Here is a 15288-nt window from a genome sequence, read left to right on the forward strand (position 1 = left end):
CTGTCCTCTTGCACGCCTGAAGTCATCACAACCCCATTGTTCAATGGTGCTAACCTCCACAAAACCCCACTCTCCTTGCCCAAAATTTCTGCCAGGCTGCAGCACAGAGTTGGTGGCGGCAGTGGCAATGGCGGGGAGCGAAGGTGCCTCTTTCTCCCCAACAACCCTTGTTCTCAGAGTCCCCCCACACCAAGAGGATGATGATGATGATGATGATGATGATGATGATGATGATGATTTTTCCTAATTTTTGGAGGGCTGGGACAGAACTGGAGCAGCTGCAAAGGGTGAGTGGGTCGGGTTGTCTTCCACCTCTCCGAAACAACGTACATGTGCCAGGGGGAGGCTGTGGGTTTGCAAGGGGGGACCACCACAACCAGCCGGCTCAGGTGTGTTACCTGCACAGAGACACCAATGAAAACCTCATGAACCTTAGCTGTCTCCTGTCTTGTTTGTACATGTGGCTGTCTATGCATGGACTCGCATGCGGCTCCTTCCCGATTCTGGTTTTACATTTTCCACAATCGTGTGGATCGTGGGGAAAGCATGCTCTTGTTTGCCTTCATAGCAGGGACAGACGCCTTTTCTTCCTTTGGTCCCGATTTCGTTTTTCCAGACAAACATACTGTGCTAAATTGTGCATTATAGGCCAATTTTCTGTTTAATGCTAGCAAAGCATACATTTCTATTGCCGGACCATAAAGGGCAGTTATGACAGCTCTGACATTCTCATGGCTATTCTGAGTTATAGGTGTTTGTGCACCTTTAAACCAACCTGTTTCACTGTAAGCAAAGAGGGAAGGTAGGTACCAGACACCTCCTTATGCGAAAATTTAAAAGGTACATCTGCCAGCGTAACTGGAAATTACGTTGGCATAATACCTCTGCATGATTATGTAGGGACCATGGACACGAATGATCTCCAGCCATTCTTAGTAATACAGATTTGAATTCAGAACCACCCAGATGTAGTGGCGCTGCCTGGAATAGGTTCAACAAGTAGTACAAGTGGGGAGTCCGATGGGTACTATGTGACCGTCCTGCCCTTGCATGGCTGTACTACGCACTCTGCAGCTGATGGTACCCCTCTACAATCTGATAGTCTGGGCTAATTTTATGTCATCCTGTTGGTGAACAGGATCTAGCCATGCGCACTGCACATCCGATTGCAAATGGATGGGTCCAATACGCCATCGTTGTTGCTTTCTGCAGACATCGGGGCAGCAGGGAAGGATTCAGAGAAGCTCGATGCACCATTTTTTAAATGCACAGGTATTTTAATCAGCATATATGAGCATAGGTCCTTCTCTCCCCACATTCCCTGCCCCACCACCTCAAGAGAGATGACAACTTTGCAAGACGCATTTTGGGGTGCAGAAAGAAAATGCCACCCCCTTGAACCTTCCACCCCAGTCCTAGGCCCAATGGGGGATGTATGACTTACCGTGGTCGGGAGACCAAGAGCAAACCCTTACACCTTCCCTCTGCAACTGATACATAGTGCGGACACACATCTCACGCACAAATGGAGGACTCGGTTAGGTCCTTTCCGGCACATTTGGCAAATCTTTTCCCTCTCATTCCCATTGCCAACTCAGGTGTCCCCCGCCAGCAGGGTCCCTGATATTACACACACAAAAACCCACCAACCTCCTTTTCCCCAAGACCTTGGAAACGTTCCTTTTGGGGGGACTACATCTCCCAAACCCTCCCTCCCTCCTGGGGTGGACAGCCCTGGGAGTTGTAGTCCCTCCAGATGAGAGACACCGAGCTTTGCTTGTTGCTTTCTCCAGCCGAATTTCTAACACCGTGCAACCATAAAATGCTCAAACATTCCCATCCGCTACATCCCAAAAAATTCACACCAAATACGTGGCAAATCTATCCCCCCCATGCCCCATATTTGCCCCATTCTTTGGGGAGGAGAGGGAGGGAAAGGAGGTAGAGAGGGGGAATGGAGCAGCCCAGCCTCAGCTGGCCAAAGATGGAGGGGACAGGCTGGCTTTCACAGTGGTTAGCGCACTGGCCTCTACGCCACCGTCCCGAGGGTGTCCAAGCGCATCCGCAGAGGAGGAAGAGATGCCAGTGTCCAAGCCAAGGGGGCAGAGAGAAGGGCTGTCCCCAGTCCCACATCTCCCCTTTCTCCGTCCCATTGAACATCTGCTGAGCCACGGGGACGTAAAGCAGTGGAGGTTTCCGAAAGGATGAGGACAATAAGGAAAGAAATGCTGACAAAAGTGGAATCTTGGCCTCCCGAGGGAAGGCGGTGCGGAATACATCCGGCATGGTGATGCAAGGGCAGGTTAGTCCGTCCCGTTGGTGAACTGGCAGAGTTTGTTTTCCAGGTCGGAAATGCGTTTCTCGTGGGCTTGGACCGTCTGTCGCAGGGTCTTGATGTCTTCCAGGAGTTCCTCAAGAGCCAAGCGCTAGGGATAGAGAAGGAGGAGAGAGTTAGAGGAGGGAAGAGCGCTCACAGACTTACACATGGTTTGCAAACATGTACAGCCAGCCCTCCATCTTTGTGGCTTTGACTTTTTGCAGATTTGATTCTTCACAGATTCGATTGGCATGTTGTCTCTAGGAATCTATAGGTCAGTGATTCCCAAAGTTGGCAGTGGAAAGGTCCAAGGGGGCAGTGAGGAGGCAAAGGGGGCAGCAGGGGGCAGGGGCTTTGTCAAAATACTAGTACTAGCAAGCAATAGCAAGTACATTTCAATGCCGCATATCAGTGCACTTAAGCACTGGTTTATAAACTGTAAGCTAATTGCCCCCAACAAGCTGGGTACTCATTTTACCAACCTCAGAAGGATGCCAGGCTGAGTCGACCCTGGAGCCCCGGGTTGATATTGAACTCATAACCTTGTGGTTTATGAGTGAGTGGCTGCAGCACAGGTGTTTAACCAGGGCTCTTTACTACAATGTTAGGCTTAAGGGGCTACGCTTAAGATTTTATGATCCTATGATTCTTTCCTGCAGAAGAAACCTCAGCCAAACGGAGGCAAACTCACAGAAAAATTGGAGTCGCAGGTCGACTGGCTCCGCCGAGGTCCCACCGGAGGCCGGCTGTCTAGGATGTTCTTTTTGGTGACTTTGAGCTCCCGGTTCTTGACGGGGACGTATCCGTCCCGTAGTGAAACCAGGATGGGTTCAGCATCTTTTCCCGACAACCACTCGTCCGCCTCTAAGGCTGGCTCGGGGCCTGGGGTGTCGGGGTACAAGTCGTCTTGGAAAAGGTCAGACTGCAAAAATGGGGACAAGAAGAAGCGGGGGAAAGTGTGTGTTAGGATTGTAACGGAATCACTACCAGAGACAAATTCACACACCCCCAAATGGATCATTTCGGTTTCACTCCATTTCAAGGATGGACTCAGGTGCCATTTGGTCTGGGGGACTAACCCGAACCCTACAACTTAACTCCTCCGCCTCCTAAACAACTCACCTTTCGGGGCACTATCATCACGATGGGCTCACATTTACGTTCGTGCAGCTTGAAGAACCTATTTCAGGGTTGTGGGGGAAGAGAAGAGAGGGGAAAAGGGGGTGCATAAAGCCAAAGGATCCAATGGCCTGTCTGGTGATGATCCCACATTTTTGTAGCCATACTCCCCTTCTTCAAAAATTCCAGATGCCCCATAAAGCAAGGCTAGAAAATCAGGGCGTTCCCCAGATGTTTTTGGACTCCAACTCCCATATGCATTAGGTTGCCTACCTTCTGCTGTAAAGGGGTCTCTTCCAGAGTTCTGGATTCAAACTCAAGACCCCAGGAACTACGTTTGCCCCCGGCATCTTGAGGTTTTGCACCTTACCTGGCAATTTCACATTTGCTGACATCCAGCCCTCTCTTGGGCATGAATCCCATGCCGCGCTGGGGTTCCTTGCTGCTAAAGGTGTTCAGGTAATGGACGTAGGGCGCCTCATCGGTGATCTCAAAGTACCGGATGCTACTGTCCCCCTGCGTAGAAATGTTAAATTCAGATAAGAATCAAAACCGGGTTTATTTGGGATGCATCCCCACTGCAGAAATTAGCGTCTGATTTCGTCTGTTTTGTCTAATTTTGTGCATTGAAACACTTTTGCTGGTGCCCAGACGCACATCTCTGCAATTCACAAACAGGGTTTCGTTGCATTCCTGCAACGTAGGTACAGATACATAAAGGCATAATGTGAATTGCAAAGATGTGCATCTGGGCACCAGATATAGTGTTTAGATGCACATTAGAAAAATGGACAAAAACAAATAATAATAATAATAATAATAATAATAATAATAATAATACCTTGCCACACAGGTAGACGATGCTGGAATCAGGGTCATAGAAGGGAAGAAGAACCCCGTTGCTTGTGTCCATCTCTTGGAGGGCTATTGGCTCCTCAAAGTTTTTCTGCAAATAGAAGAATTTAACAGACACGGCTGAAAAAACCAGCCTGGGCACAAGGTTGGCACAGCACTTCCTGGCCCTGGCTTTGCATGCACAAAGTCCCAGGTTCAAATCCCCATCAGTGCCTCCAGTGTTAAAAAGGAACTGGTGACAGCCGGAAACCCTGAAATGCTTCAGGCAATAAGTACTGGGTTGCATTGGCTGTGACCAGAACTTGGAAAAGTTACTTTTGGGGACGACTGATGCCCAGGATGCTTACCATCCCAGCTGGCAAGGCCAGTTAATTATTCCAAGGTTGGCATCTGATCAGCTATAAAAGCAGTTTGCCCACTACAGCTCCATTATCTTCTGTACTACTCATACTATAGAGTTGGAAGGACTACCAAAGGATATCTAGTTTGACTCACTAACCCAACAACCCACCTCCTTATTCTCATCATAATGCGTTCTACCTATACCTCCCATCCCCATATCTTTGACTTTAGGGCTATGCCTCTTGCCTTGAGCTTTTCCAATGCTCAAACCTGAAAGGAGAAAAGGCTATAGGACTCCGGAGCATGTCCAGAACGATTATCCGCAAACACCACTGGCCTTGCAGCATGAGAACTATAGGCAGGCCTAGAACCCCCAAATCTGGGTTTTGCACCCTCAGAAACAACACCATACTCTCCAAATGTCCCAGTTTGGCGGTGATAATCCCCGTTAATAGTCCCACTTTCTCATCCGCTTTTAAAATGTCCTGGATTTCTCCTCTTCTCCCCCCACCTTCCCCCTTTCTCCTTGGCTTACGTCACTTGCTGCAAACTGAGTTCGAAGTACAAAAGTTGGAGGGTATGCAACACTCCCGGCATGCATTGCTGTTCCTCCCTTGCACACGCGCACATGCACATTCATTCGTGAAAATGCACAGCACTCTGGGAAACATGGGATCTGGGTTTTGTGCATGTATGTATGTGAAAGAGAAAGGGATCAGACTCTATTGCCCTTATATTATAGCTGGACTCTGGCTAGTCATGATGGGAGATGTGGTTCTAGCGTCACCTTACTAGGTTCTGAAGAACTACATCTCCCAGTGAATGCAAGGACAGTAACTGCCTTACCATAAAGCACCCTGGATATTAGGAGATTGCCATATTTATTCCCATAGGCAGGAAAAGGGACCCGAGATGAGCAACTGGCATTTGTGAATAAGGTTGCCCAACTCTGGCCCATCCGAGTATTGGCCCAACTGTGGCTGTTTTGCCCTGGCGCATCTCTAACATGTGTATGCCCTGGGGATCATGGGAGGGATTGTGCAGGGAAAGGGAAGGGGGATGAGGGTCACTCCACACCATGCGACTCAGCTACCGGATCCCACAAGCCCAGCTCCCGTTGGCTCATGCGCGTGAACCCGGTGGTGAAGATAAGTCCATCGCGGGTGAAGACGGCCCGCATGGGCCTCATCCCTTCGTGGGGTGCAAATCTCTCCTGGTCGAGGAGGGGAAAGAAAGAGTTAAGTGCGTGGAAAAGGAGAGGAAGAGAGGAAGGAGGGACACAAGGATGGATGGGTACCTAACTGCAGAGGGCAAATTTAAAATAACCCATGTTTTAAACAAAACACGGAAGGGAAATCGCCATGTGGTGGAGCCTTCGCACCTTTCCCCCTCCATGATGCCCACATTGTCATAGCTCCATTTCGCCACATGAAGAGGAAAGGCATTTGTCCGAACCAAAGTCACAGATGTGCGTTGGGACTTCTCCATCCCTCCAGATGTGTTGGGATACATGTTGGTCAGGGGATGATAGAAGCTGTAGTCCAATGGATCTGGAGTCCCCTAATATTCAAATATTTCCTGAGCTTGTACTGAAACTTATGGGGGGAAATGGAAGAGGGGGATTGGAGCTCCCAGCATCCCCCAGCCACCATGATGGGACCTCTCCTAATTTGCTGCATCCCTGTTCTATCCACAAATAATAGGGATATTGACCCTCCTCCTTCGACTCTTTCCTCCTGAGGATACAAAGGCCAGGATGGCACACTGACACACGCACACATTTGCACGCCATGCAACCTTGTCCACCCTGCAGAATCCATACCAGGTCCCACAGGGCCAGCTGCCGCTCGCTCATCTTGCTAAAACCGGTGGTGAAGACTTTGCCGTCGGCCATAAAGGTGGCCCGGACCGGCCTGGCCCCTTCGTGAGGCTTGCATTTCTCCTGGCGGCGCACGGGGTTAGCGGGTTAGCGGGACCGGAGACAGAAAAACAAGAGACATAGACACCACATACACATACACACACACAGGGCGACTGTTAGTAAGGGGTCAGTCCTACCGAAATGCAATGGCAACAACGTCTGCGGAGGGGGGAAGAAAAAGCGAAGGGATGGGGAGGGGAAAAGAAATCAGGATCGGACCCATTTGGCGTTGCCGCCCTTGTTGCGGGTTGCAATTGCGCATCCTTGACTCCCTTCAGGTCAATGGGGCCATGAATCTGCTCTGGGTTTTATTGTAAACTCTATAGTTGCCTTCCAAAGTAGCTGATATCTTGGTGGAAGGGTTTAAAAGCTTGGATATAGCTGTGTAAAAGTTTGGACTGGAATCCAAAAAGGATTGATCCTCACTTGTGGATATGGAGGCTGCACCCCAGGGATCTCCATCTCCACTGAGCATAAGATGGAAGGCATTACATGGATATTATTCCAATAATAATAATAATAATGCAGTGGGCCCTCCACATTAGCTGGATTTTGCGGTGAAGGATCCCCATGAATGCAGGAAAACCACAGAGGGGTCAGGGAGTTTGACAAATGCCTTTTAATGATACAGTTCCAAACTTAAACTCGGGGATTTGGAGTCTCAGAAACTGGGCCGCGGAAGAACGGACCGCAGAGGGGAGGATAGGACACCAACCCAGGTTTTGGGCAATGCTTTCAGACATGGGGAGGTTGGGGAGGAGAGAGCATTGGCCCCGGAGGACGCATCATGACAACTCACTGCGACCACGAGGCGCTTCCGGGGGTCGATAATGCGCAGGTGCTTGTCTTTGCAGGTGGTGACAAAGAGGCTCCCGTTGTGGTTCCAGCAGACGTTGTAAATGAGGTCGGTGTGGAGGTCATCCAGCGTCAAGAGGGCTTCTCCCGTCCCCACGTTCCAGAGGATAATGACGTTGTCACCCCCTGATGGAAATGAAGAAGGAGGATGCCCGGTGTAACCCCTGGTTGCCCTGTGACACAGTGTTCCAAGCATTGGACGCCTCGGTTCAAATCCCGATGGGCACGGGGCACACAGCGAAGGGGGTCTTACCCGCGCTGAGGAGGATGTTGCGTGCCGTGGGGTGCCAGGTGAGGATGCCCACGCGCTTGGAATGCCCTTCCAGGGTGACGATGGGCTCCGTCATGTTGCGGGTCGGGATGTAGTCCGGGATTTGCCAAACCTGACAGCACAGAGAAGCATCCATTGCAACAGAGCGAAGGCTAAAGATTCGGGGAGGGAGTTGGGTAGCTTGAGACCAGGCAGAACCAGGTTTGGGAAGAACTGGCATTTCAGGGAGCGATGCTTTTTTTGGACTAGTCACTCCCAAGTTTTAGGGGCCGTAGTTTGCTAAAGTAGGTTTTCACAACTCTGGTAATATTATATTACCAGTACTAATATATATAATCACTGGTAAATATAACATAACAACATTAATAACATTAATATCAATATAGTAAGTCAGCATGGAGTAGTGGTTTGGGTGTTAGACTCTGACTCGGGAGACCAGGGTTCGATTCCCAGTTCAGCCATTAAACCCATTGAGAGACCTTGGGCTAGTCACACTCTCTCAGCCTCAAGGGAAGGCAATGGCAGACCTCCTCTGATTGGAATCGAACCCTGGTTTCCAGAGTCATAGCCCAACACTCAAAATGGTTGCGCCATGCAGGCTCTCCACAGATGCACCCTAAATCTCAGAATCACTCCGCCTTTCCGGTGGCCATGCAATCTGGGATATGCTGGGATTTGTAGTCCAAAATGGATAACTCTTCTGGGGGTCTGTCCCTGAGATTGGAGGGAGGGAAGGAAGCATAGACACTTTGGTTCTTTTGACAGAAGGAAGTGGGAAAGCCATAGAAGAAGAAGATGGGGGAAAGGGACTCTATAACTGGTTTTCCTGCAGGAAGGAAGGAAGGAAGGAAGGAAGGAAGGAAGGAAGGAAGGAAGGAAGGAAGGGCTGCTTTCTTTCTCTCCCTCTGCAGAGCCCTCCCTGCAATGGCGCAGCTATTCTTAGGTGCTGAGTTGTGGTGGGCAGGAGCTATCTTTAGCTGCAAAACGCTGCATCATGCGCCGGAAGACATGTGCCGGCACCAGGAGGCATTTGCTATCCACAGACTGGCTTCCCTTTTCCAGTGATTTAAAGGGGAAACCTTCGCACTCAGCACAGGAGGGCAGAAAAGGAGACCAAGGAGAGACAACAATGTGCAGAAGGAGCATGGAACAACCCAGAAGGGCCAGGACCTTGCAGCAAAGTGCAAACTGTTGTTGTGGTGCGCCTTCCAGTCATTTCTGACTTGACATGGCAACCCTAAGGCGAACCTCTCCTGAGGTTTTCTTGGCAAGTTTCTTCAGAGGAGGTTCGCCATTGCCATCCTCTAAGGCTGAGAGTGCGGTTTGCCCAAGGGCACCCAATGGCAATTGAACCCTGGTCTCCAGAGTCATAGTCCAGCATGCAAACCAGTGTGTGCAAAATGGTGCCCCATTGTGCCACTCTGCCAAAGCAACCTGAATGCCTCGAATACTTAAAAAATGTTGCTTTGGGTGATAAGGGAATAAACCCACCTACAAGCACAGTATTTTAAATCCACTAACCAGCCAGAAATTGCCCTGTTTCCCCTGAGTCGCATTTGTGTCCAGCTCTGTTCTACAAATGTGGGCATCCAACTGGGCAAAGCAGCTTCGGACGCCACTTGGTCTTTCCCAAAAGCTCCAGATATCCCATTTAAGCTGTTTTTGTCGCTTGCCACAAAGGCCATCACTTGCGTTGACCACTGCTTACCATGACCGTCGTGTCTTCGGAGGCGCTGGCAATGACGTTGTCGTTGTGGGGGCACCAGTCGATGTCCAGCACGGGGGCCGTGTGCCCGGCCACCAAAGGGATATTCTTATCCACCCGGCCGGTCTGTAAAAAACACATTTACACACTCAAATGTAGTCTATAATACACTTTGGACAGGGCAGTTGTTGTTGTTGTTGTGTGCCTTCAAAGTAATTTCCAACTTATGGTGACCCTGTGGCACACCTATCATCGCGTTTTCTTGGCAGGTTTCTTCCAGAAGGGGTTTTGCTTACATTTTGGTGGAATGCCCCACATTTTACACTTCCCCCGGACGGGTCTCAATGCCCCTTTCTCCAAACTGTTGCCCCGCCAGGGTGACCTTGGCCACGTCTGGGTCCCAGAGTGCCACTCGGGACACTGGAAACTTGACCCATGGAAAAAATGACCCCTCTGTTTCGTTGCAAGCTTCCTGCCGTCGTTTTGTAATTGTTCCCGGCGTGAGTCATTCCGTATTGTGAGCAGAGGAAGCAACTGCTCCAGTCTGTCTCTCTCTTTCTGGCCGAAGGATGGCATGGATGGCATAGGAGGGAGGGAGGGAAGTGGGCAAAGAGGGATGGACTGGATCCAGGAGAGACCTGGGAACACAACATTCAAAAGGACAAATACTATGACGTTGCACACAGCGTTAATCTAAAGCTGTCGTCCCTCTGCTTGCTCTGTCCGTCATTTGGGGACACAATGAGCCTGTCATTCCCCTTCAACCCAAAGGACCTCTAGGTCTGCCTCTTGCTATGGGAAGCCTTGGTACTCCCCCCAAGACACAACGACCCTGCAGCGTGCCCTTGGCCACATCTGGGTCCCATAGTGCCACTTGGGTAAACAGGCCGGCTGGAAACTTGGGAAGGTCGGAAAGATGGCTCCCTTTCCCCCTCGGACCCATAGGAGACCCACACAAAAAAGCAGACCCCCCCAGCCCCTCTGCAAGACCCCAAACCTGGGAGATGAGAGAGCAAAGAGAGGGTTTTTAAATGAAAATGCAGCCTTGCAAAGGATAGGAATAGTGATTTCCCCCCGGAAAGTACGGCTCTGGTGGCTTCATTTGCTGCAAACTCAGCCGAAAGTGCCGAAGTGTTTCTTCTTATCATATAGGTTTTATCCCTTTGGAATGCTATGCATCATGTTATTACGGATGATCTCGAATGCATGCTTTTGAACGCCATGTACAATGTTATTGCGCTTATTATATATCCTTTAGATTAATGTCGTGCGTAATGCTAATGTTAGTATATAGCATTTATCTTTTTGATTGTGGACAGTGTTAGCATTCTCATTATACGCCGTCGACCCTTTTGAATGTCAGGTGTAATGTCACTGCTGTTATATTACAGTGTTGGTCCTTTTGACCGCCGTGCGCAGTCTTGCTGTTCTCATTGTGCGGTGTTTATCCTTTTAAATCCCACTTATGATGTTATTGTTCTTATTATATGCTGCTGATCCCTTGGAATGCCATGTGTAATGTTACAATTGTGCCTCCTTAGGATTGAAAGGCAGTTCGTAAACTGTGCTGGTGTGTGTGTGTGTATTAACAACAACAACAAAAGCAACAATGTAGTGGGCTTTCAAGGAGAGATGGATCCTTGGCCTTCGCATTCGGCACATGCCAAAGAGGAGGATCCATTTTGGCGCCAAAGCGTCACCCACCTTGTGCAGAGGCAGCACCATGAAGGCTCCTCCGCCTCCGGACTCCACGATGATGGCCACGAATTTGGGGTTGACGGCGCAGAAGGAGCTGTCCCAGGTCACTTTGGAGACACGGATGTCTTCGTACATCTGGTCTGCCTTGACCGGCTGCCCGAAAACGTGCCGGAATTTGCTCTGACGCACCACCCGGCGACTCATGGCGGCGGTCTTCTTCGGAAAGGGGGCTGGAAAAGCGAAGACGGGGGACAAAAAGGGGTCCACAGAGAGCTCAGATCGACACTGAATTTGCACATCCCAAAAACACTTCCACAAAGTTTTGTGACGCATTTAGCCTCCTCTGGCCTTGCAACAAACTATAGTACAATTCCCAGGATTCGGATCAACCCCGAATTTGCAAATACCCCCAAAATTTGAAGTTTTGTGACACATTTAAGTCCATTCGGCCAGAGACCTTTGGTGCTGCACCAAACTATGATCCCCAGGATTCCATAACATGAATCCATGGCAGTTAAAGTGGATTATTTCTGCAGTGCAGATGCATCCCGGGTGACCCTGGATAGGTCACTCGGTTTATTTCTCTCTCTCGTTCTATGCCTGACCTACCTTACAGGGCTGTTGTGCGCATAGGGGTAAAGAGGAGGAGAGCCGCGTCAGAGTGTCTCGAACTCAGGGGAGGTATGGCAGGAGAGGAAGGACGCTGCGGAGGAAAGGAAAGGAAGATATTGGTCAACTTTTGCAACCACACAAAGACATAGGCACAAGTCACCATAACATATAGAAGGCAGGAGAGTGAAAAAGGATTTTTAACAATATTATCTATTAATATTTTAAATATTCAAATTTACAAATCCAAGTCTTGGATTGCAAAGGGACAATTAGATATAAATATGTAATATTATATTATAAAGATATAGGTCCTTCTACCTTTCAAGGGTTGGTGCAAATCCAACCAAAAAAGGCTTCCCTTTCCATCTTTGCACTTAGTCTGCTATTAAATTATATTCATTCTAAAGTTGTATATCAGCCTTTCTGTTACAGGTTTTCAGCGTTAACTTGAAGAACGTCTATTAAATTCTTAAGGTTAGTTTTACATAATTATAAATCCAGATTTAAAACAACAACAACAAGACTGAAGTCTTGGGAACTGGGTTCATTTTCCAATGGCAACCTGGTAATTCGACGTTTGAACCCAGACCTTCCTTGGATCAATGCTGTGAGCCACTGACTCCGATTGTGGCCTTTCTGTGTCTCAAGGTAGAACTGCCACTTTCATGGCTCCATGCTATGGCATTCTGGGAGCTTTGGAAGACATTTAGTGTCAGAGAGTCCATGGCATGGAGCCATGGTACTTAAATCGGTGTCAGACTGGATTATTTCTGCATTGTGGATTCAACCATAGAATGATCTGCCTTCAGATGTGAGCCTCCCTCCCAGTTCCTTGCAAAGGCCAAATGCTTTGCTGCTGTACCAAAATCTATAGATGTTCAAGTCCGATTATATACAATGGTTGTTATTATTAATATTATAGTGGGCCCTTGGTATCCTTGGCTGGGGTTTGGTTCCAGGACACACACAGACCCTGCGGATACCAAAACCCATGAATGCCCATTACATACAGCAGCCCAGCCAATGTGATGTAGCGGTTGGAGTGCTGGACTAGGGACCAGAGTTCAAATCCTGGCTCGGCCATGGACCTTGGGCGAGTCACACTCTCTCAGTCTCAGAGGATGGCCATGGCAACCCTCCTCTGAGGCAACTTGCAAGGAAAACCCCCACGATTGGTTCGCTTTAGGGTCGCCATGAGTCGGAGATGACTTGAAGGCCCACCACGACCAGAAAAGAAAAACCGTGTCCCTTAGATAAAAACCACAAAATCAAGGCTTGGTGGTTGTTTATAAAATATTATTATTAGTAGTAGTAGTAATATCTTGCTTTCCTCCCAAAACAGGGGCTCAAAGCAGCTTACAGTCTAAGAAACACATTACAATGTATTGCTGGACTGTACTGTGGATGTTTGAATCCATGGATGCAGAATCTGTGGATATAGAGGACCAACTCCATCTATCACCACTATCACCACCACCACCACCATCATCATCACCATTATCATATCACCACCACCACCATCACCATCCATCATCACCACCACCACCATCATCACCACTACCATCATCACCACCATCATCATCACCACCACCACCACCATCATCATCACTATCCATCACCATCACCACTACCATCATCACCACCATCATCATCACCACCACCACCACCATCATCACCACCATCACCACCACCACCATCACCCCCCCTTCTTTGGGACCCAGCTCCCAACCCTACAAGACTCTTGCACCAAAACTTACAGAGGAAAGTCGTGGTTTTGGAACCCAAAGGCTAGGTTTCCCTTCCTTTTCTTGGGGGGAGACAAAGAAAGGGGGGTCTCCCAGATTTTCCCTGGGGAGGGAAGGGAAGGGAAGGGCTTGCTTGGGCCTTCCTCTTCCTCCTCCTCCTCTTCCTCTCCTTGCTGCTATAGAAGGCGAGGCTGGTGGCTCTTTGCGCAGCCAGGAGGTCACTTTCCTAATATAGCCTCTTTTTCCAGCCAAGGCTGGGGGGGGGGGGTGGCAGGGGGTTTCCCGGCAATGGGGCAGGGCTGGCTCTGGGGGGTCGGGGGCATCTCAAGAGGAGGCTCCCCTCTCCAGGATCCAGGGGGTCCCGGCCCAGATCCAGCCATCCCTGGGTCTGGGGCCCTTGGAGAAGAAGGTCCCCCTAGACCTCTCCATTTTACGCGCAGGAGGAGAGAGGCAGGAGTGTGTGTGTGTGGGGGGTCCCCTTTCTTTGCTTTACCTTGGAGCCCAGCTGGAGGGAAGAAGGGGGTCTCTCTTCTGCCTCTGGCCCCCCGGCTGTTCAGGGAAGCCTGGCATGGGGTGGCATGTGGGCTCAGCTGGCACAAGGGCCTGAATGCAGCAGCAGCAACAGCAGCAGCTGCAGTGCACCCAGGCTGCCACTCTCCAAGACAGCTGCTGCCAGGGAAGAGGAGGAGGAGGAGAGGAGGAAGACCCCCCTCCATGGCTCCCAGGAGGAGGACCCTGGACTCCCACTGGCCTTTCCTGGGCCCAGGGGGGGAGTGGCCGTCCCCAGGGAATGGGCTGCCTGAGGCCCAAAGGCAAGGATGCTATTGCTTCCCCTCCTTGCCTTCCCCTCCAAAGCCAGCCTCTCTCTCTCTCTCTCTCTCTCTCGCTCGCTCTCTGTGTCTGTCTCTCTCTATATATATATTAGATTACATAAATTCAAATATAGTAGAAAACTCAAGAGGCAAAACCCCAATAGGCAAAAGAGTGCAAATGGAGCCACAAGAGGGCGCTCCATAGAGAAGCTAATGGGAGAAATTAGTTGGATAGGGAGATATGCCCGAATGCAGCCACAGGAGGGCGCCCGAGAGAGAGCCAGGAATGAGACCCTTAGAGCCTAGAGCCTTGCAACGCCACCTTTCCGCCACCAGAGGGTACTCTATAGGGACTCAATGGAAGGCATTAGTTGGATAGGAAGATATGCCCAATGCAGCCACAGGAGGGCGCCCAAGAGAGAGCTAGAGATGAGCGCCAGCAAAGCCTGCTTCCGCCACTAGAGGGCGCTCCAGGCTAGGGAATAATGGGGTTTGGCCCAAAGCCTAAAGCGGACAAAAGGCGCGATTTTAGCCACAGGAGGGCGCCCGAGAACCAGGAAGGAGATCGCAAATGCGATAGACCTTTTGCGCTGTCTCCTTTTGCGCAAGCGCAGCAGTGGCCACAGGAGGGCGCCCGAGAGAGAGAGAGGCAGGAATGGAAGCCAGGGAGGGAGAAGCACTCGCCCTTTCTGCTGCCGCCAGAGGGCGCTCTAGGGCAATAGGGAAGAAGAAGAAGAATGGCGTTGCGGCTGGCGCCTTTAGCTTTGGACTACAGTTCCCATCACCCCCAACCCATTGCCCTTCGGGGCTCAAGGATTCTGGGAATTTCCAGAAAGGAGCTTGAGGGAGTCAAGGGCGCAGACAGGCTGAAGCGAGGCCTCCCCCAACCTCTGCAATGTCTGGGGATGATGGGAAGTGTCCTCCAACCCTAGCCTTGAAGGGCTTGAACCCCACCCACCCCGACATTCTATGCCTTAGGAGGAGGATGGGAACTGTCCTCCAAGACCCCTAACCCTGATATTCAAGTCACCAACCC

The 15288-nt window shown here is 50.2% G+C and overlaps 1 protein-coding gene across 5 annotated transcripts; it reads right to left on the bottom strand.

Moving 5' to 3' along the window:
- Positions 1–1254: 1254 nt before the first annotated feature.
- CORO6 (coronin 6) lies at positions 1255–14090 on the bottom strand. 5 transcript variants are annotated; one of them, XM_089483898.1, is made up of 13 exons: positions 13453–13657; positions 11693–11786; positions 11090–11313; positions 9389–9511; positions 7663–7792; positions 7354–7535; positions 6456–6575; positions 5727–5846; positions 4278–4382; positions 3807–3952; positions 3440–3497; positions 3009–3239; positions 1255–2426 (listed from the first exon to the last, which is right to left on the bottom strand). In XM_089483898.1, the coding sequence occupies exons 3-13, from the start codon at positions 11285–11287 to the stop codon at positions 2304–2306; spliced, it is 1536 nt and encodes a 511-aa protein (XP_089340024.1). In that variant the 5' UTR covers positions 11288–11313; positions 11693–11786; positions 13453–13657; the 3' UTR covers positions 1255–2303. The 5 variants fall into 5 exon arrangements, with proteins under 5 accessions (XP_089340024.1, XP_089340022.1, XP_089340020.1 ...); XM_089483896.1 differs by lacking the exons at positions 5727–5846; positions 13453–13657 and adding an exon at positions 13934–14090; XM_089483894.1 differs by lacking the exons at positions 6456–6575; positions 13453–13657 and adding an exon at positions 13934–14088.
- Between the last annotated feature and the right edge of the window lie 1198 nt (positions 14091–15288).

This window comes from Sceloporus occidentalis, unplaced genomic scaffold, assembly GCF_023333645.1.
Source record: "Sceloporus occidentalis isolate IW3139 unplaced genomic scaffold, rSceOcc1.0.p SCAF_21, whole genome shotgun sequence".
NCBI lineage: Eukaryota > Metazoa > Chordata > Lepidosauria > Squamata > Phrynosomatidae > Sceloporus > Sceloporus occidentalis.